Consider the following 18,912-nt stretch of genomic DNA (forward strand, 5'->3'; position numbering starts at 1 on the left):
ATATTTTCTTATACGATTAAGTTAAGCACTTAAGTCTAAGTCTATTTTCTTAATATGATATCAGAGCCAAACTTATCCATATTTTTTGTTTACAATGTTAAACTCATTCTTAATATGGTATCAGAGCAAAACTCATCCATATTTTCTATTTATAATGTTAAGCCCATGTTATGATGTTTATGCTCTAGATATTCAGGTATGGGAATACAGAGCATGTTACGCATCCTACAGTGGTTGAGGAATGAGTTTTTTTATTTTTAACACAGCGTCTATATTCTTAACAAACAAAAAAAAATTCTCTGAGCTGGAAGGGAATTCAGTATACCTAGTATTGGCGGTTGTCACAAGTTGTGTGGTTGCATGAGATAAACAAAGAGAAGACAGACAAGAAAAAAGACCACCAAAAAATAATAACACAATGAAAAAATCTTTATTGGACTGGAATCAGCGTCATGCTTTACGGAACGGTAATGCTAAATCTCAAATTTTGTCTAGCTCTAAAATTCTCCGTTTTGAGACTAGATAGTAGTAATGCTTGGCTGATATTCAAGAATAAAGCAGAACTGGTATTCTCTTGTTTGAAAGCATAGTCAATCCCATTTTATTCTAATCCTTATGCTTTTTCTTAGCCCAAGACGAGATTAGACTTAATTTCACAATGATATACCTGTCCTGCTCTAAATTAATGATACTAAACTACTCATGGCAGGATAAAGAAATCGAACCTCAAGAATATAGCTAAAATTGCAGAGGCGCTCAACATTTCTCGAAGATAAATTACTCCCGATCAACCAATATACTGGCAGAACTTAGGTTACAGAGACATTTAGTGAAAAGTTTAACACGAAATAGATGGTTGAAACCAAATGTTACAATCCTAAACCAAATAAATAAACACTTCCAAGATTACTTCAAATAATAGTATCTATATAAACAAATTCAAAGCATCAGCATTCCTCCACAGGCATTGCTCAATGCTATTCTACACTTTTCTTGATGGAAAGTAGAGGACAGATGCATTCTTTCTTTTTACATAAACTCAAGTGCCATAGGTAATGTTTTAACCCATGGCATACTTCTGAGTCCAACTCCGGGCAGTTGTTTCGTATTTTGCCCTGTCAACCTTGTACATATGAGCAATCTCAGGCACCAAGGGGTCGTCAGGGTTTGGATCCGTCAAAAGTGAGCAGATTGAAAGCAAAACCTGAAAGGTAATACAGAAACATTTCCCACCTTAAGAAACATATACACATACATGGACATACTTTGTGAATGTCAAACATGGTAAAAAAAAAAAAACTTTGTGAGAAAATGCATAATTCCGTGGAAACAACTAATGGTACCATCAAGGAACCTATTCTTCCAGCTGAAGAGCCTTATTATATAGTATCGAACTGTTTCCACCATTACTCGCAGAAGATAAAAAGGAAATTGGGCAACAGCCAAAGGAATAACTCACCTCTTATTTGTAACTCCAGTTAAATGTTTCCTCTATTAATTAGTCACTAATTTTACTTCCTATCCTTCAGATATGTATGATTAGCTGAAGGCATAAGTTGATTAAAAGGACTCATGATACCATGACAGTCCAAGACTTACCTATGTTTGTGTATTAAGTAGCCTCCTATTAGAATAAATTAAAAAAAATTAAGAAATAAAAAAATTAGCTCCCATTATTCAAAAACAAAAGTAAAAAAAAACTAGGTTGAAAGATAAGAAGGAACCTTAGAAATAGTCAAGGCAGGGCTCCATTGCTCCTTCAATATGTCCAAGCATATACTTCCATTGCTATTAATATTTGGATGGAAAACTTTTGTCCTAAAAGCAACCTGCAAATATTTAATTTAACCATTATATGTAAACAATTCGTCTACTAGGAAAATAGTCACATACAGTTTACAAGCTGATAAACACGTCAATAGTGCACACTCTCTTTTCTTTTATGACTTACAATAACGCATACCTTGTCAAAAAAGATGTACCGAATATAAATGGTCAAGACCCCCCCCCCCCCCCCCCAAAAAAAAATAAACAAGAAATTCTTCCAGCAGCTAAAACCAAAATGATCATCTTAAGCTTCGCACTTTGTGCAGCTCGCTTTACTGGCTTACAGGTGGTAAGATCCTAGTGTTTCTCAGGACATCTATACATGAAATACTTATCTAGAGTTCCCGTACATGACTCTCAATGGATTCATTCATTTAGCATAAGTCTAGAATAGAAAAGAATGAACTATGAGTTCTTTTCCGATGGCCATATCTAGCACCAACAATATCAAAGACAAAAAGCATGCAAAAATGCTAATTAATGCATACACTTGCGGTCTATTAAACATCAACCATGTTACTAACCAATTTGAAAAGTTGACATTTCAATTAAAGAGAGACGTGTAATTAAGAATATTTAAAAAGTAAATCCAGTAAAGGAACTCCTTTACTGATGCATGATCAGCCAACTGCAGAAACTAACTGTATGCATTTATATTATATTGGATTTAAATCCATAAATAATGTGGACAACATTTCAAATTCATTAGTCCAAATAAATATTGTGAGCTAATATAATTAGAGACAAATAGACCCTTAAACTTGGCACGAGACCAGTGACCAATTGGGCACCTCAACATGATAGATATGTGCCTTGTGAGCACAAGTTTCTGATGTTTGCAAATTGTGCGTCTCCATATCAATTTTGAGCACGTGAATGTTTTTAAACCAGTTGACATGTAAAAATGGCCCCTTTTTACCCCTACATCTGAAAAATCAGCCTAGAGAGAGAGTTTAGCTGATTATAAACCAATAGTTTAATGGCCTTACTTCAAAGCCTTAATTAAGGCACAATGCACATCACATAAGGCTCACACGTGAAAGCACCTAATAATCAGCTTTAACTTCAAGGAAAGACTAAGAAACTGAAGTCCACATTCTTTTGAGTAATTAATTAAAGAGGGAGCCCCCTATTCAAATGTTCCAAGCTCCACGAGATCATTTCTCTAGTTGGGCCCTCTCCTCAAAGTAGTATTCAAGACATTCCTTTAATTTTTCGAATAGTCTTAAGATGCAATACCACCGCAGATATCCATCCTGGAAACAAATTATGCACACTGCCCTTGCAAGTCTAACTCTTGTAGGAGAGCAGATATAATTTGACTTTATTCGAGACAAAAAATCGTTAGAGTATCTCTATATAAAGAGGTTTTTGGTCTTAGGTTTTCTCATCGATTGAAAGCTTTCTAGCAATGTAGCAATTTGAGAAGCTCCAATATTCTAACAAGTGAGCTTTCTTCTCCTTTCTATTTTTCGCCATCCTGGAAACAAATTATGCACACTGCCCTTGCAAGTCTAACTCTTGTAGGAGAGCAGATATAATTTGACTTTATTCGAGACAAAAAATCGTTAGAGTATCTCTATATAAAGAGGTTTTTGGTCTTAGGTTTTCTCATCGATTTAAAGCTTTCTAGCAATGTAGCAATTTGAGAAGCTCCAATATTCTAACAAGTGAGCTTTCTTCTCCTTTCTATTTTTCGCCACGTTTTTATAGCTCATCGCACCTGTGGTAGAAAATTTATATCTTAAGGATCATCTCAGGTAAATTTTTGAAATTAGACTTAAAGTCTGACGTGCTAATAGTCTTAGATTTGCGCACTTCACCGGAAAAAATTAGTATCTTGATACAGAGACATCCACCAAATAACAAATTATTTTTTTTCCTAGAAAGAAGGCTTCAAGTACAACATTTACAAAAAGTCAAATTCCTTATAGCGAAGTAATATCTGAAATCAACTTTAGATTCTGCAACATTCAGAGTTTCAATTTGGAGCGCCTTCATCAAAAAAATTATATCTCGAAGTAGGAGCATCCAAATCATAAATTGTTTTGTTTACTAGAAAGAAGATTTCAAGGTTTACCCGCATAAAAAATCTTAACTTAAATCACACTGGATTAGTCCAGGAGAATTTTTGAATTTAACGTCAAAATCTGGAACATTTTTTACTTTGGATAACACAGCCTTAACGAACCTACCTTGTAAACTTGACAGCTAAATATCGTTCTTCCACTTGTGTTTTCTTTTGTAACCTATATTATTTTTCTTGTAATAAAAATCTTATGATGATGACATGAGTTGAGTTTAAATGGAAAAGTGAGAATTCATATAGCTGAACCAACTTGTTTGGAACTGAGGTGTATTTGTTTTTTTTTGTTTTTTTAAAAAGTACAAATTCTAGTTCAAAGGATAACCTATGAAGAAGCTAGTCTTAGGGTTCAAGGGATGAAAGTTAGGCAAATTGAAGATCTTTTCAAAGAATTAATCCATGAAGTTGTCTTAAGAAGCAAGGGACGAAAATTACCCCCCTCCGATAAGGTTGGCAATCGAAGAACTTCTCTAAAACGTAATCTATGAAGAAGCTGATCTTAAGGTGCAAGGGAAGAAAATTATTACTACCTTATGATTTTAACTATATTTATTTTCGAAGTCAAATTTAAGGCGTAGCAGAGGATGATTTTCATCCTCACTTTAAGATTTTGGCACCTTGAGGTTCTTACTCCATCCATTACTTTACTCCTACTTTATTTCGTTTTTCCTTATCAAAAAAATACTTTACTCCTACTCTATTCGAGGCATAGACTTACATAGTAAGAGCCGAAGACTTGTCTATGTTATGAAGAAGTCGGTCTTGAGGCCGTACGGGACGGACAATGTCTTGTCGTCAATATCAGGAGTGTTATTTTTCACATTTCTAAATCAAGTATTGGTAAGTATTTCTTTATGCAGCTTGATGGTTTACTTCAGAGAATCGACATACTCTTTACTCTTTCTTTCAAACTTAAATACTAAAATTTCAGATCTAAAAGACAACAAGGATAAGATTAGATTGTTAGCCGATACGCCATTAGTCAGCTAGATAGCCACCTATGAGGAATCCGTCTTTGTTTGCTAGATTGGACTCTTGACTACAATGGTTGTACGTCCAAAACATGGATCCTTCGCTCCCTTCATCATCTTGTTGTGAATATGGCTTATTAGAGTGATACCTTGAAATTTTAATGGCGAATTTCATTACATTGCCGACTATTGGGAGTGGGCTGAAGATGTCCTTAGCAAGAGACACCCCGCCTTGAAGACAACCAAAATTTATGCTTATGATATTGTAGATACTGGTTAAACTGGGCATTCCTCAGAGCAAGGAAAGATCTTTCAAAAATAGAATCAAGAGAAAGTTCACTATTGACTTATGATCGACTACGAATATCATGCAAGCTTTCTGTAAGGCTTGATGTCCTCTTACAAATACGATGCTAACCTCAGTTAGAGAGTTATCTATATCACTTTGAGACTAATGCACGATTGATGGCCTGCCTAGCATTTAGCACGACCTTCTCATAAGAAGATCCTCTATGTTCAAACCATCAATTGTGCATAAGATCCAAAATGATATAGATAGCTCTCTGAGGTGAGCATCGTATTTGTAAACGGACACCAGCCTTACACAAGGATTGCAGGATCATAAGTAAATAGTGAAGCATATACAACATAAATTTTGGTTGTCCTCAAGGTCTGGTGACTCATGCTAAGGACATTTTCATTGCACTCCCAATAGTCGGGCATGTAATGAAATTCTCCATCGAATGTCAAGGCATCACTCCAATAAGCATAGCCTTTGATGATTTGTCGCCCTCGGAAAGTTGCAACATTCTTAACATGATGATTGTGGGAGCGTAGGATCCACGTCCAAGACATGCGGCTGGTATACTCAAGATATCAATCTAGCAACCAAGATTGATTCCTCAAAGGTGGGCAGCTAGTTGCATATTAGCCGACGAATAGCGTATCAACTAATAATCTCGTCTCAAACTTGTTAACCTTATGGTATGAAATTATAAGGTATTTAAGCTTGGCCCTTAGAGGAAGGGGATGTCGAGTCTCGAAAATAACCATATTCAAGTTGCACAAAAAAATGCTTATGACTTATAAAGGTAGAGATAACAATCATGATCTTGAAGCCGGGACATTGTCTGTTCCATATGCTTAAGATGACTTCCTCAAATCATGGATAACTGTTCAACTTAGATCCTGTAAAGTCTTTGCTTCAGAAGAATAAAATCTTGGATGGAGTTAGAGGCTCAAGAACCAAAAATTTAAAGCATGGATGAAATTAATTTTGTACTACGCCTTAAGATTGACTTTAAAAAAAACATAGCCGAAATCTCAAGGTGGGGATAGTTTTCGACCCATAGATCCTAAAACTAGATTTTTCATGGGTGATCTCTTTGAACTAAATTTTTTCCTTTTCGTTTTACCTATAAAGAAAATAATATAGGCAACAAAAGAAAAACAAGAGAAAGAAAGATAGTTCCTTGTCAAGTTTGCAAGGTAATTTCATGAAGCATGTTGTCCAAGTCAAAACATTTCCAGATGTTAAAGTCAAGTTCGAAAATTCAACAACAACAACCCAGTATAATCCTACAAGTGGGGTCTGAGGAGAGTAGTGTGTACGCAGACCTTACCCCTACCCAACTTTACCCCTACCCTGGGGTAGAGAGGTTGTTTCCAATAGATCATCTGCACAAGAAGATGAAATGCGACAATAGAATAGTAACAACAACATAACCAGAAAGATAGTACCAGCGAGCCAAGAGTCAGAAAATATACCTGGAAAAGCAATATTAATAATCAGTGCAGTGACAAGGTCCTAGAAAATAGTACGAGTCCAACATGTACCACTAGCATACTAAAACACGACACTGACCGACTAGACTTACACACAGAACGGAGTAGAAAAACGCGGAACTACCTACTAACCTTCTACCCTAATGCTCTCCCTCCATACCTTCCTATCAAGAACCATGTCCTCGGTGAACTGAAGTCGCGTCATGTCATACCTGATCACCTCTCCCCATTTTGTCTTCCATGGGAGCCACCCACCCTTGCCCGAATATCTTCATTCCTAATCTTATCCAACCTCGTGTGCCGCACATCCATCTCAACATCCTCATTTCTGCTAATTTCATCTTCTGGATATGGGCAATCTTGACTGGCCAACATTCTGATCCATACAACATAGCCAGTCTAACCACCGCTCTGTAGAACCTGCCTTTAAGTTCCGAGAGCACCTTCTTGTCACACAAAACGCAAATGCTAACCTCCATTTCATCCAACCTGCCCTTATACGATGCGTGACATCCTCGTCGATCTCTCTGTTCCCCTGGATAACGACCCAAGGTACTTAAAACTTCTTTTCTTGGGGATGACTTGTGAATCAAGCCTCACATCGTTGTCCACTCCCTCTGTGACATCGTTGAACTTGCACTCTAAGTACTCAGTCTTAGTCCTACTCAACTTGAAACCTTCAGACTCAAGGGTCTGTCTCCAAACCTCTAGCCTCTCGTAAACACCTTCTCGCGTCTCATCAATCAGAAATATATCATCAACAAATAACATACACCATGGCACCTCCTCTTGAATATGGTGCGTCAGTGCGTCCATCGCCAGTGCAAATAAGAAAGGGTTGAGGCAGATACTTGGTATAACCCATAACCACCGGAAAATGCTCCGAGTCTCCTCTTATTATCCTAACCCAAGTCTTGGCTCCATCATACATGTCCTTAATCACACTAATGTATGCTACCGGAATACCTTTTACCTCCAAGCATCTCCAAAGAACCTCCCTTAGACCTTGTCGTACGCTTTCTCTAGGTCAATAAACACCATGTGCAAATCCTTCCTCCTATACCTGTACTGTTCCACCAACCTCCGGATAAGATGGATAGTTTCCGTAGTTGAACGACCCGGCATGAATCCGAATTGGTTCTCAGATATAGACATCGACCTCCTCACCCTCGCTTCCACCACCCTCTCCCACACTTTCATCGTATGACTAAGCAGCTTGATACCCCTATAATTGTCACAATTCTGGATATCACTTTTGTTCTTGTACAACGGAATCATCGTACTCCATCTCCATTCCTCTGGCATCTTAAAAAGTAACATTAAACAGCCCGGTCAGCCACTCCAGGCCATCTCTACCGACATACATCCAAATTCAACCGGGATCTCGTCCGTCCCAGTTGCTCTGCCCTTGTTCATCTTACGCATAGCGCCCACGACCTCCTCAACTTTAATGCACCTACAGTACCTAAAATAATGGCGACTCTCAAAGTGCTCCAAATCACCCAACACAATGTCTCTGTCCCCTTCTTCATTCAGAAGTTTATGAAAGTAAGTCTGTCATCTTCTCTTAATCATAGCCTCATCCATTAAAACTCTGTCTTCCTCGTCTTTAATGCAATTCACTTGATCCAGATCACGAGCCTTTCTCTCTCGACTTGGACAACCGAAATAACTTCTTGTCCCCGCCTTTGTCCCCCAACTCTCCATACAAATGACTAAACGTTGCATTCTTGGCATCAGTGACCGCTAGCTTCGCCTCCTTCCTAACCTTTTTGTTCAAGTTCGAAAATTCACCTAAACAAATTCATGTGATTTAAAAATTCTTGGCGTGTGTGTTGTCCTTGAAGTCTAATTTCTAGCAAACAACACAAATTAGGATTTGATACTCCTACATTGAGATATAATTACTTTCTAGCAAACAATACAGATTGGGATTTGATGCTCCTACATCTAGATATAAATTTTTTTGTGACAGCGCTCCAAACTGAAAATCTGCCTATCATATAATCTAAAGTCGATTTCAAAAAAGAATATCTAGCCTAATCTAGCGGAAATTTCACTTTGAATTTTAGATATGTTGTAGCCTTTGAAATATTCTTTTTAACACAAAAACGATTTGTGATTTGAAAGTTCCTACATCAAGATATAATTTTTTTTTTGGTGAAGGCGTGCATAATGTAAACTATCAAGGTTGATTTCAAAAAATTATATACGATTCCAAAGGAGTCTAACTTTGATTTTTGGATATGTTATTGCCCTTGAAATCTAGTTTCTGTAAAAAAAAAACAAACGGCTTATGATTTGGACATTCTACCATAGGTGCATTGAGCTGTAAAAAAAGTGGCGAAAATAGAAAAGAAAAAGACGAAGAAAGTTTACTTATTACAGTATTAGAGCTTATTAACTTGCTATATTGCTTGAAAGCCTTTAAACAATGATGAAAAAAAAAAAATCAAGAGTAAAAGCCATTTTATATAGAGGTACTTTGGTGGTTGTTTGTAGGAATATATTTGTCGTTCAACAAATATAAAGAGGATGAATATTGGACTTTAATTAAGGCTTTAATCCAGAAGTAAGAGCATTAGGATTTTGTTTTTATAATCAGCCAATTCCTCTCCACAAAGGCAGGAGGCCTACATAAACAAAGCAATTGTTTCAAGCCTAGCACTCAAGGGTGTGACTTAGTGGTCAATAAAGTATAAAGAGAACCATGAGGTCTCAGGTTCCCATCTATCTAAGCCTTGTTGGAGAGAGTTACTCAGTACATCTGCTGGTGAGAGGTAGCAAATATCCACTAGAATAGTTGACGTGCAAGCAAGTTGGTTCGGACACCATCGTCAGTAAAAAAAAAAAATTACTTCAAGCCTATCTTTCAAGTTCGACAATTCTACACCTCGACAAATCTTGAAGTATGGTGCATTTGTAGGCATTTAAATTTTATTAGACTTAAATTAATAAAATAATTTGGACTATATTTTAAATTCAAGATATATTAATCCAAGTAAATATTGTGAGCTAATAAATTGGAACATTATGCAAGTCCAATATACATGGATCTAATTAAAAAGTTCAAATTCATTAGGTTGATCCATTTATTTAGACTTTAAATGACGAGTCCACTTTGTTAGTTAGCCCATAATGTCTCTTATTATAGAGGCCTAAATTTGTGCCATGTGACAAATTACGTTACGGGCAAAGTCAAATAAGGAGCCAAAAGAATCATGATGTGGCATGCCAAGTCAAATCAAAAGGCTAATGAAATGTGCCGTGTGTATCAATGACATGTTTTGGAAAATCAGATGTGACCTTGTCACTGCTTCAATCTAATTGATCGGTAATTCAAGTCAACCAATCAAATCAAAGCAAAAACATTTGTCCTTATCACAACTTCTCTCTTGTCCTCCATAACCAAAAAGGGGTTAAGAAATCAAGAAGCTGCGAGAAAGATAGAGCTCAGGTGAAAAAGCATGATTTTAAGGACTAACATCTATCCTCAAGTTCAAAATCATAATTCAAGGTTACGTTTCAATCCTTAGATTAAAATTTGTCAGACTCAAGATCAAACTATCAAGCCTGTGAGTTAACAGTTGGGAAAAAAAAAGAATAAGAGGATAATTTCTTCAAATTGAAGAAATTCTAGAGATTGTAATATTCCCTGTATTTGAAATAAAACACTACATTTGTTACGTAATTTCTAGTCTTTGATTATTTTCAGGCACGAAATCTGTTGTTACACAAACTTCTCCTATAGGCTCCAATGGCCTAAAAGCATACAACCAATTACAGGCGTTGAGTATATTTGTCCAAGGCCAGAGAAGAGATTCAAAAATCTAACATTGTGCTAAAATGCAAAATTGAATTGAACGGTATCTGCTAATAGCACAAATTACTATCAAGTTGAGATATCTCTCATACCTTAGGAGGTTTAAATGGATAATCAGGAGGAAAATGGATAGTGACTAAAAATACACCCCCGGTGTAGGGGCTATCTGGAGGGCCCATTATTGTAGCTTGCCAGTGAAACATGTCCTCTCCAACGGGGCCTGTAAACATGGTATAGGAAGTTAGGAAGTTAAAAAAAATGAAATCGTGAATGACATGGTTATTCCCTTTTATAAGATACAAGAACATGTGCGTAGGATTGCCAAGATACCCTACCACTAAAATTTAAAGTAACTATAGTCTCCTGTATTATTTTTTAATATAAGCATGCAACTATTTCCATAGAGCGAACATGGAAGTTGAAAACCAACTGACAACTAGAATCACATATCAGGAAACTAGATGAAAGTACAACACGTGTAATGGACTTAGATCAGAATATAGGCAAAATAACATCTGTAGGACGTCTTGACATGGACTATCGACTATCACAAGGCTTAGATACAAATAAAAAGATCCGAAAAGCATCTTAAAAAGTAATTGACATGATGGTATAGATACCAAAACTAGGAAACTTGGAGGAATTAACAGAGTACATGAAGACGTAATTATTCGAGTCAAATACTTTAAAAGAATTAATCTAGTCATTGCATAAGCTCTGCCAAGAGAAACCATTAGACAAAACCCTCACGTCTAAACCTTTTCATGCCACAAATTCTCAATTGTGATTTATGTTTGAAATATTTATTAAAATAAAAACCAACAAGAAGCCTAGTCATGGACAAAACAAAACCACTAAAGAAAAGCTTTCCTATCTCCATGAAAATCAGGTAGCCCACTCTGCCAAGATATCATTGGAGGGCTGCACAAGATAGAAGAGCTAATGTACCAAAAATTTTGAAAAGGTAAAGGAACCAGATACCATAGGGAGTGAAATCGAGATGTGGCCTTAGACCTGTGGAGACAGAATTGCTCTTTTGGAGTTCAAAAGCAACTGGCTGAGCAATAGGGCTTATTCAACTAAGTTTAAAATTTACAAAAACCCAACCCGTAACCTCACTATACTACATTGCCATAAAGACACGAAAATACACGTCACAAGTGATCCTCTAAATAAAGCTACAAAACCGACAAACTTACACTTCAGTAATAGCCGATCTCAATAAAAGCTGATCACAACAAGAATACAGTGTTTAATACTAAAACCAAGAACTCTAATTGGCAACTTAGCTTGTTATCAAAACTCTGTATATAAGAAAGTGATTTTTCTATCAGTAAACAAGATTGTACTGATATAATAATGCCAGACACTATAAGAAATTGATTTTCATCTGAAGGTAGGCGGCCAAACAGCTCGAAGATTAAACTGTTTAGGTTAAATATTGAGAGCAAGAACACAAAATGATAAACTATCACACTTCCCGAAAAAAATACTCCCACAAGATAAAGCAACTGACATTTTCTTCTTTTTTTCTTTTTTGGTTAGTTACATTCCTTTCTAGTTTACAACATAAACCAAAAACACAATAAACATGCTTGTACACATGTTGCAACTTGCATCAAGTCCTCAATATTTTACCCTTGACAAATAAAACCAATATTCAACAGTTGATATGTAGATCCAAGAGCTTAATCAGGAACCAGAATCCCATAAAATTCTTAGCTCAGGATTATGAGTTATTAGTCATAAGTCATCTTGTATGTTCTAGCGCAATTTTATGCGAAAACAAAATACATACATACAGAACCGCTCCATTATATAAAAAAATACATATAGAGTCACTGCAATTAGTATTGCAAAATCAATTAAGGCATAACCCAATTCCGCTTCTGAACTTATCTTTAGTTTGATCAGATGCTTTCTGTAAGACAGCATGGGACAAATTTCGAACACAACATAACTAGGTTTACTGGTAATAGAAACTCCGCCTCCCCCACCACACAAACATTTCTATCCAAAAACATCAAATCCAAGCAGGCAAAATTACCCTAAGATAACTTAGCTTGGAATAGAAACGACCCTCAATATTACAAATGCACCCTAAAAATCTTAATTGAATTGCACATGTATGCAAGATAAATACCTAAATACAACAACAGACACCAGAGACAGATCCAGAATTTAAGTTGTATGTGGTCAACCTTTAAGGGTTTTCGCATTAAACCCATTGTATTTTTAAATTATGGATTCATATATACTATTTGTCGCAATTTTAGAGGAGATTTACATATAAATTTATGCTCCGTGCCGAAAATATGGTGCCAAGACGTGCTGCATCAGCCTCTCACAGGCACCATTTGCATTGAGATGCCAGAGATCAACTAGCAAACTCAAGGAAAATTACAGAACAAAACAAAATCACACCTCAATCCGAAATTAGTTAGGGCCGATTATAGGAATCCTTTGTATTCATCCCACACTATTTAGGTCTATTTCAATCCAACACGAATAATTGAACTTAAAATTACAGAAGATAAATCTCGGACACTGAGAAACACCGGACATCATAATAAAAAAGGCATATAAGAGATGATATAAGAAGTTTATATAACAGAAGAAGAGATACCGGCACTGCAAGAGGTAGGAGGATCTTTCTGAAGATCCTTAAGCTCCTTCAATATCCGTTTCGAAGCCATCAGAGAGAGAGAAGAGAAAAAACCCTAGCAAATTGAAGAGATCTAACCAAACAACAATATAAACAAGAAGAAGCAGATTAAGATGAAATTTTATGGAGGAAAAATAACAGAATCTCTGGCGAAGAATATATATATAGAGAGAGAGAGAGAGAGAGAAAGGGAGAAAAATAGACGCGTGAATATTACCTGATTTGACAGTACGGAAAAAATAGAAGAAAGAACGATTCTTTCTTCAGTGTGTTTTCATGCCTCTTTTCTTTAACGCGGAAATAAAGGAATGGCAAGTGAGTAGGGACCCTACCTTAATGGCTCTGGCTGCTTTAGAGTTTGATAGGGACTCATTAACTGAATAAAATTAGGATTAAAATATGTCCTTTATAAGTGTCAATTAAATGTTACACAGTCAAATATCTCTATAACAGGTTTGTTTGTTCTGAATATTTTTGAATGTTATAGCAAAGTGTTGTTATAGAGAACATATATTATAACATAACATAAAAATTGGTTCTGAAAAAGCTTGGCTTTTATAGAGAAATATTGTTATATAAGAATATTGCTATAGAGAAGTCTGACTGTATTAATTAATCTTATTCCATATTAGTAATGCTAAAAAATATTACTAATGTACTATCTGTTAATGTATATTTGTGAATATAAAGGAATATTTCAAGTAAAATATGAGTAAATGTTTATTAAAAATATTTACTCTTTTTCTAATATGAAATTCATGTTAAAATATGCATTTTTGAAATTAAAAAAAATATGCATATTTTATTAAACAAAATTTTCGGTAATCCAAAAAAGAGTTCAAATATATCTTTTTAAGTGCAATATATCTTAGATATTATTCACATCAATAATTGTATCAAACTAATATATGTATTATATTTATCTTCTCGATAATATGTCCGCGATTCTAGTGCGGAGGTTCCTTCCATAGATTCCGTGCCAGTTGTTCGTGAGTTTCCAGAGATGTTTCCTGCAGACCTGTCGGGGATGCTACCCGACAGGGATATTGTAACGACCCGGCCAGTCGTTCCGAGAGTTATAGCCTTGTTTCCCCATTTCTACTTCTTTATGTGTTGTTCAACTGTGTTGAGTTGTATCGAGTTGGTAAGCTTGGGTTCGGAGTAGTTTTTGAGTGAAATGAACACTTAGTCTCTTAGTTAGAAAGCTAAGTTAGAAAAGTCAACCGGAAGTTGACTTATGAGTAAACGAATTCGGATTTGGATTTTTATGATTCAATTAGCTTCGTTGGGTTATTTTAGACTTAGGAATATGTCCGAAATGTAATTTGGAGGTCCGTGGTAGAATTAGGCTTGAATTGGCATAAGTTGGAAGTTTAGAAGTTCTTAGGCTTGAATCCGAGGTTGATTTGGTGTTTTGGTGTTGTTTTGGGTGTTCCGAAGGTTCGACTAAGTTTGAGTAGTGATATATGACTTGTTGGAATTATTGGTTGAGGTCCCGAGGGTCTCGGGTGAGTTTCGGATAGGTTTGGGTTGTGTTGCGCTCGTTTTTTTTATGTTTCGACGTCGTTTCTTCAAGCATAAATGATATCATATTGAACAAATGAGCTCCGATTTCTTTTTTGATTGAAGCATTAGATCTGTATCGTAATTACGGACCCGTAGCAAAAAGAATCGTCAAATTTGGACATAGTATGAGAATTTAATGGTCATTTTACTAAGAATTAGGTTGCCAAATTTTTCAGCTTAATTACGAAATTGCCATTAACGGCGTATTTAAAAATTTGCACTATTTGCAAATATTAATACCTACATATCTCCTTCATTATAAGGTCAAATTGAGTGATTCAAAATCCTAACTTGACTAGAATTTCATAAGGAATCCATTGGAGGCATAAAAAGTGAGTTTCGGAATTGTTTGGCACAAGAAACGAGGTAGAATAACTGGCAGAAAAATATATAAAACAAGAGTTTGTTCATTCGTGTTATTTTTTGAGTTGGGGAGCTCGGATTTGGACGATTTTGGAGGCGATTTTCACCATAGGGATTGGGGTAAGTGTTCTTTACTCGGTTTTGGTTATATTTCATGAATCCATCTTCATTTTTGGGATTTGATTGATGATTTCAAAGTGAAATTGAGGGAGTTAGGGCTTGAGTTTTGGAAAGTTTAAGTGAGGATTTGAGGGATCAAACGGAGTCCGATTTTGATAAATTTTATATGGTTAGACTCAGTAGAGGACGAGGTTTATTATTCTTCTATTTTTGACTGATTTCGAGACGTGGGCCCGGGGGCCAGATTTTGGCCGGTTTCGGATTTTTGGCATATTTTATAATTTTTATTGTGGAATTCGATTCGTTAGCCTATGTTGATGGTATTAATCTGATTATGGTTAGATTTGGAGCTTTTGGAGACCAGGTCCAGAGACGAGGGCATCCCGGAGTAGAATTTTACGTTGTTAAGGTAAGTAACAGTTTTAACTCTAGCTTTGAGGGTATAAACCCGGAGAATTTGATATCGTGTGACTGTTTGGAGGTGATAGTCATGCTAGGTAACGGGCGTATGGGTGTATATCTCAAGGGATTGAGACTTGTTCCGTCCCGTGAGGCCTCATGGTCATCATCTGTGTTGACGTAGTTACTTGTTGTTGAACTTGTCTGCCTTCATATTAGAGATCATGCTTAGGCTTTATTTGTGCTCACATTATTTGTACTCAGTCATAGAAATTATTGTACATGTTTACCTCAGTCTCTATTATTTGCTAATATGCTGTGATACTTGATGTGGGATGTGTTCCCTTATTTGTTGATGATGGTGAGGCTAGTGAGGTACATGATTGAGTGAGGCCGAGGGCATGGTTGTGAGGATATAAATACCATAGCGTGTGAGTTGTCCGCGTAGCACGTGAGTTGACCGTGCGGGTCCAGGTATTGATACCATAGCGCGTGAGTTGTCCGCGTAGCACGTGAGTTGACCGTGCGGATCTAGGTATTGATATGATGGCACGTGAGTTGTCCGTGCTTAGCGCTTGGGCTTTGGGAGCCCCTCCGGAGTCTGTACACACCCCCAGTGCACACCCCTAGTGAGCGTAGAGTGTTGAGTGCTGAGTGCGAGTGATGAGTGATAGAGTGACACTGTTGTGAGGTTGTATTTATTTATGTTGTTGCTGCATTTATCTGTTAAACTTCTTTGTGGCATTTACTGAGTTATGGAATTTACCTGTTTATTTCTGTTTATTTTTAAATTGTGAAAAATATATAATTGGACTGTTTTACTTAGCTCGTCACTACTGCTCAGTTCCTTAGTTATTTCTGTTACTTGCTAAGATGGTTGTACTCATACTGCACCCTGCACTTTATGTGCAGATCCAGGTGAGTTAGAGCGTGGCGATCGTTGAGTTCAGGTCGGCTATCTGTGGAGATTGCAAGGTAGTTGCTAGCGTCCGCATGACCTTGTTACTTCTTTTGTCATTTCTTCTTTTGGACAGTTAGACAGTTTATATATCTTAGTTTATAGTTTTAAACGCTCATGACTTAGTGACACCCCGATGTTTGGGGCTCATTTTCGTATTTTTTATATTATATTTAGAGTTGATTTAGTTTATGAGAAATTTAAATGTTGGTATTGTTTTATTAAATTCTTATAATCGATTTAGTAGTAATATTTTGGGAAATAGGCTTGCCTTGTAACAGGATAAGCGTCATCACGACCATGGTTAGATTTTGGGTCGTGACAGATATTAATTTTTGTATTACCTTGGCTCCGTGCACTCAGCCCATCTCTATCCCGCCATACCGTATGGCCCCGCCAGAGTTGAAAGAATTGAAGGAACAGTTGCAAGTTTTGCTTGATAAGGGCTTCATTAGATCTAATGTCTCGCCCTGGGGTGCGCCTGTGTTGTTCGTGAAGAAGAAGGATGGATCGATGAGGATGTGCATAGATTACCAGCAGTTGAACAAAGTCACCATCAAGAACAAGTATCCATTGCCGAGGATTGCTGACTTATCTGATCAGCTTCAGGGTGCCAAGGTATTTTCGAAGATTGATTTGACATCTGGCTACCATTAGTTGAGGATTAGGGCATCCGATGTCCCTAAGACAGCTTTTCGGACTCGGTACAAGCATTATGAGTTTCTGGTGATGTCCTTTGGGTTGACAAATGCCCCATCAGCATTCATGGATTTGATGAACCGAGTGTTCAAGCCTTATTTGGACTCCTTTGTGATTGTGTTTATTGATGATATCTTGATCTACTCCCGCAGTCGAGAGGAGTATGAGCAACATCTTAAGATTGTGCTTTAGACTCCGAGAGACAGTCAGTTATACGCTAAATTTTCAAAGTATGAGTTTTGGTTGGATTTAATCGCTTTCTTGGGCCACGTTGTATCAGCAGGGGGCATTCATGTAGATCCTAAGAAGATTGAGGCAGTTCAGAACTGGCCTAGACCAACTTCAGCCATGGGGATCAAGAGATTCTTGGGTTTGGCGGGCTATTATCGTCGGTTTGTGGAGGGGTTTTCATCTATAGCAGCCCTGTTGACCAGGTTGACCTAGAAGGGTGCCCCGTTCAGATAGTCAGACGAGTGTGAGGCAAGCTTTCAGAAGCTCAAAACCTCTTTGACTACAACGTTGGTGTTGGTGTTACCCACAGGTTTAGGATCTTATACAGTATATTGTGATGTATCCCGTGTAGGGCTCGGTGCAGTATTGATACAGGAGGGCAGGGTGATTGCATATGCATCACGATAGTTGAAGGTTCATGAGAAGAATTACCCTGTCTATGACTTAGAGTTGGCAGCCATTGTTCATGTGCTGAAGATTTGGAGGCACTATCTTTACGGTGTGTCGTGTAAGGTCTTCACAGATCATCGGAGCCTTCAGTATTTGTTCAAGCAAAAGGATCTCAATTTGAGGCAGAGGATGTGGTTGGATATATTAAAAGACTATGATGTCACCATCTTATATCATCCCGGAAAGGCCAATGTGGTGGCCGACGCCTTGAGTAGAAAGGCAGCGAGTATGGGCAGCCTTGCGTTCATTCCAGTCGGTGAGTGGCCGCTTGTATCAGATGTTCAGACTTTAGCTAACCAGTTTGTAAGGTTGGATATTTCAAAGCCCATCCGTGTTCTAACTTATACAGTCGCTCGATCTTCTTTGTTCGAGCGCATTAGAGATCAACAGTATGACAATCCTCATTTGTTGGTCCTTAGGCACATAGTGTGGCATGGTGGTGCCAAGAAGGTTACTGTTGGAGATGACAGAGTTTTGAGGATGTAGGGTCGTTTTTGTGTGCCTAATGTGGATGGACTTTGTGAGTTGATTCTTGAGGAGGCCTACAGTTCCCGGTATTCTATTCATCCGGGCACCGCCAAGATGTATCAGGACTTGCGGCAGCATTATTAGTGGAGGAAGATGAAGAAGGATATAGTTGCTTATGTAGCTCGGTGTCTAAATTACGAGCAAGTAAAGTATGAGCATCAAAGACCTAGTGGTTTGCTTCAGAAGATGGAGATTCATGAGTGGAAATGGGAGCATATCACTATGGATTTCATTGTTGGACTCCCACGGACTCAGAGGAAGTTCGACACAGTTTGGGTCATTGTGGACAGGCTGACCAAGTCAGCGCATTTCATTCCTGTGGTAGTAACCTATTCTTTAGAGCGGTTGGCAGAGATTTATATCCGCAAGATCGTCCATATTCAAGGTGTGCCCGTATCTATCATTTCTGATCGAGGTACGCATTTCACCTCATATTTTTGG

The 18,912-nt window shown here is 37.3% G+C and overlaps 2 protein-coding genes across 3 annotated transcripts; one reads left to right on the top strand and one right to left on the bottom strand.

Annotated features, from left to right (window-relative positions):
- Positions 1–762: 762 nt before the first annotated feature.
- On the bottom strand, positions 763–13,428 carry LOC104095879 (ubiquitin-conjugating enzyme E2 28-like). Of its 2 annotated transcripts, XM_009602121.4 has the most exons (5): positions 13,375–13,428; positions 13,119–13,230; positions 10,585–10,712; positions 1,725–1,829; positions 763–1,204 (listed from the first exon to the last, which is right to left on the bottom strand). In XM_009602121.4, exons 2-5 carry the CDS (start codon positions 13,186–13,188, stop codon positions 1,061–1,063), a joined length of 447 nt encoding a protein of 148 aa, XP_009600416.1. In that variant the 5' UTR covers positions 13,189–13,230; positions 13,375–13,428; the 3' UTR covers positions 763–1,060. The 2 variants fall into 2 exon arrangements, with proteins under 2 accessions (XP_009600416.1, XP_009600415.1); XM_009602120.4 differs by lacking the exon at positions 13,375–13,428 and having other exon boundaries at positions 13,119–13,369.
- Positions 13,429–17,076: 3,648 nt separating this feature from the next.
- Positions 17,077–18,429, top strand: LOC138897187 (uncharacterized). The gene is made up of 2 exons (XM_070183147.1): positions 17,077–17,181; positions 18,007–18,429. Exons 1-2 carry the CDS (start codon positions 17,077–17,079, stop codon positions 18,427–18,429), a joined length of 528 nt encoding a protein of 175 aa, XP_070039248.1.
- The last annotated feature ends 483 nt before the right edge of the window (positions 18,430–18,912 follow it).

Source organism: Nicotiana tomentosiformis, chromosome 8, assembly GCF_000390325.3.
Source record: "Nicotiana tomentosiformis chromosome 8, ASM39032v3, whole genome shotgun sequence".
NCBI classification, from domain to species: Eukaryota; Viridiplantae; Streptophyta; class Magnoliopsida; order Solanales; family Solanaceae; genus Nicotiana; species Nicotiana tomentosiformis.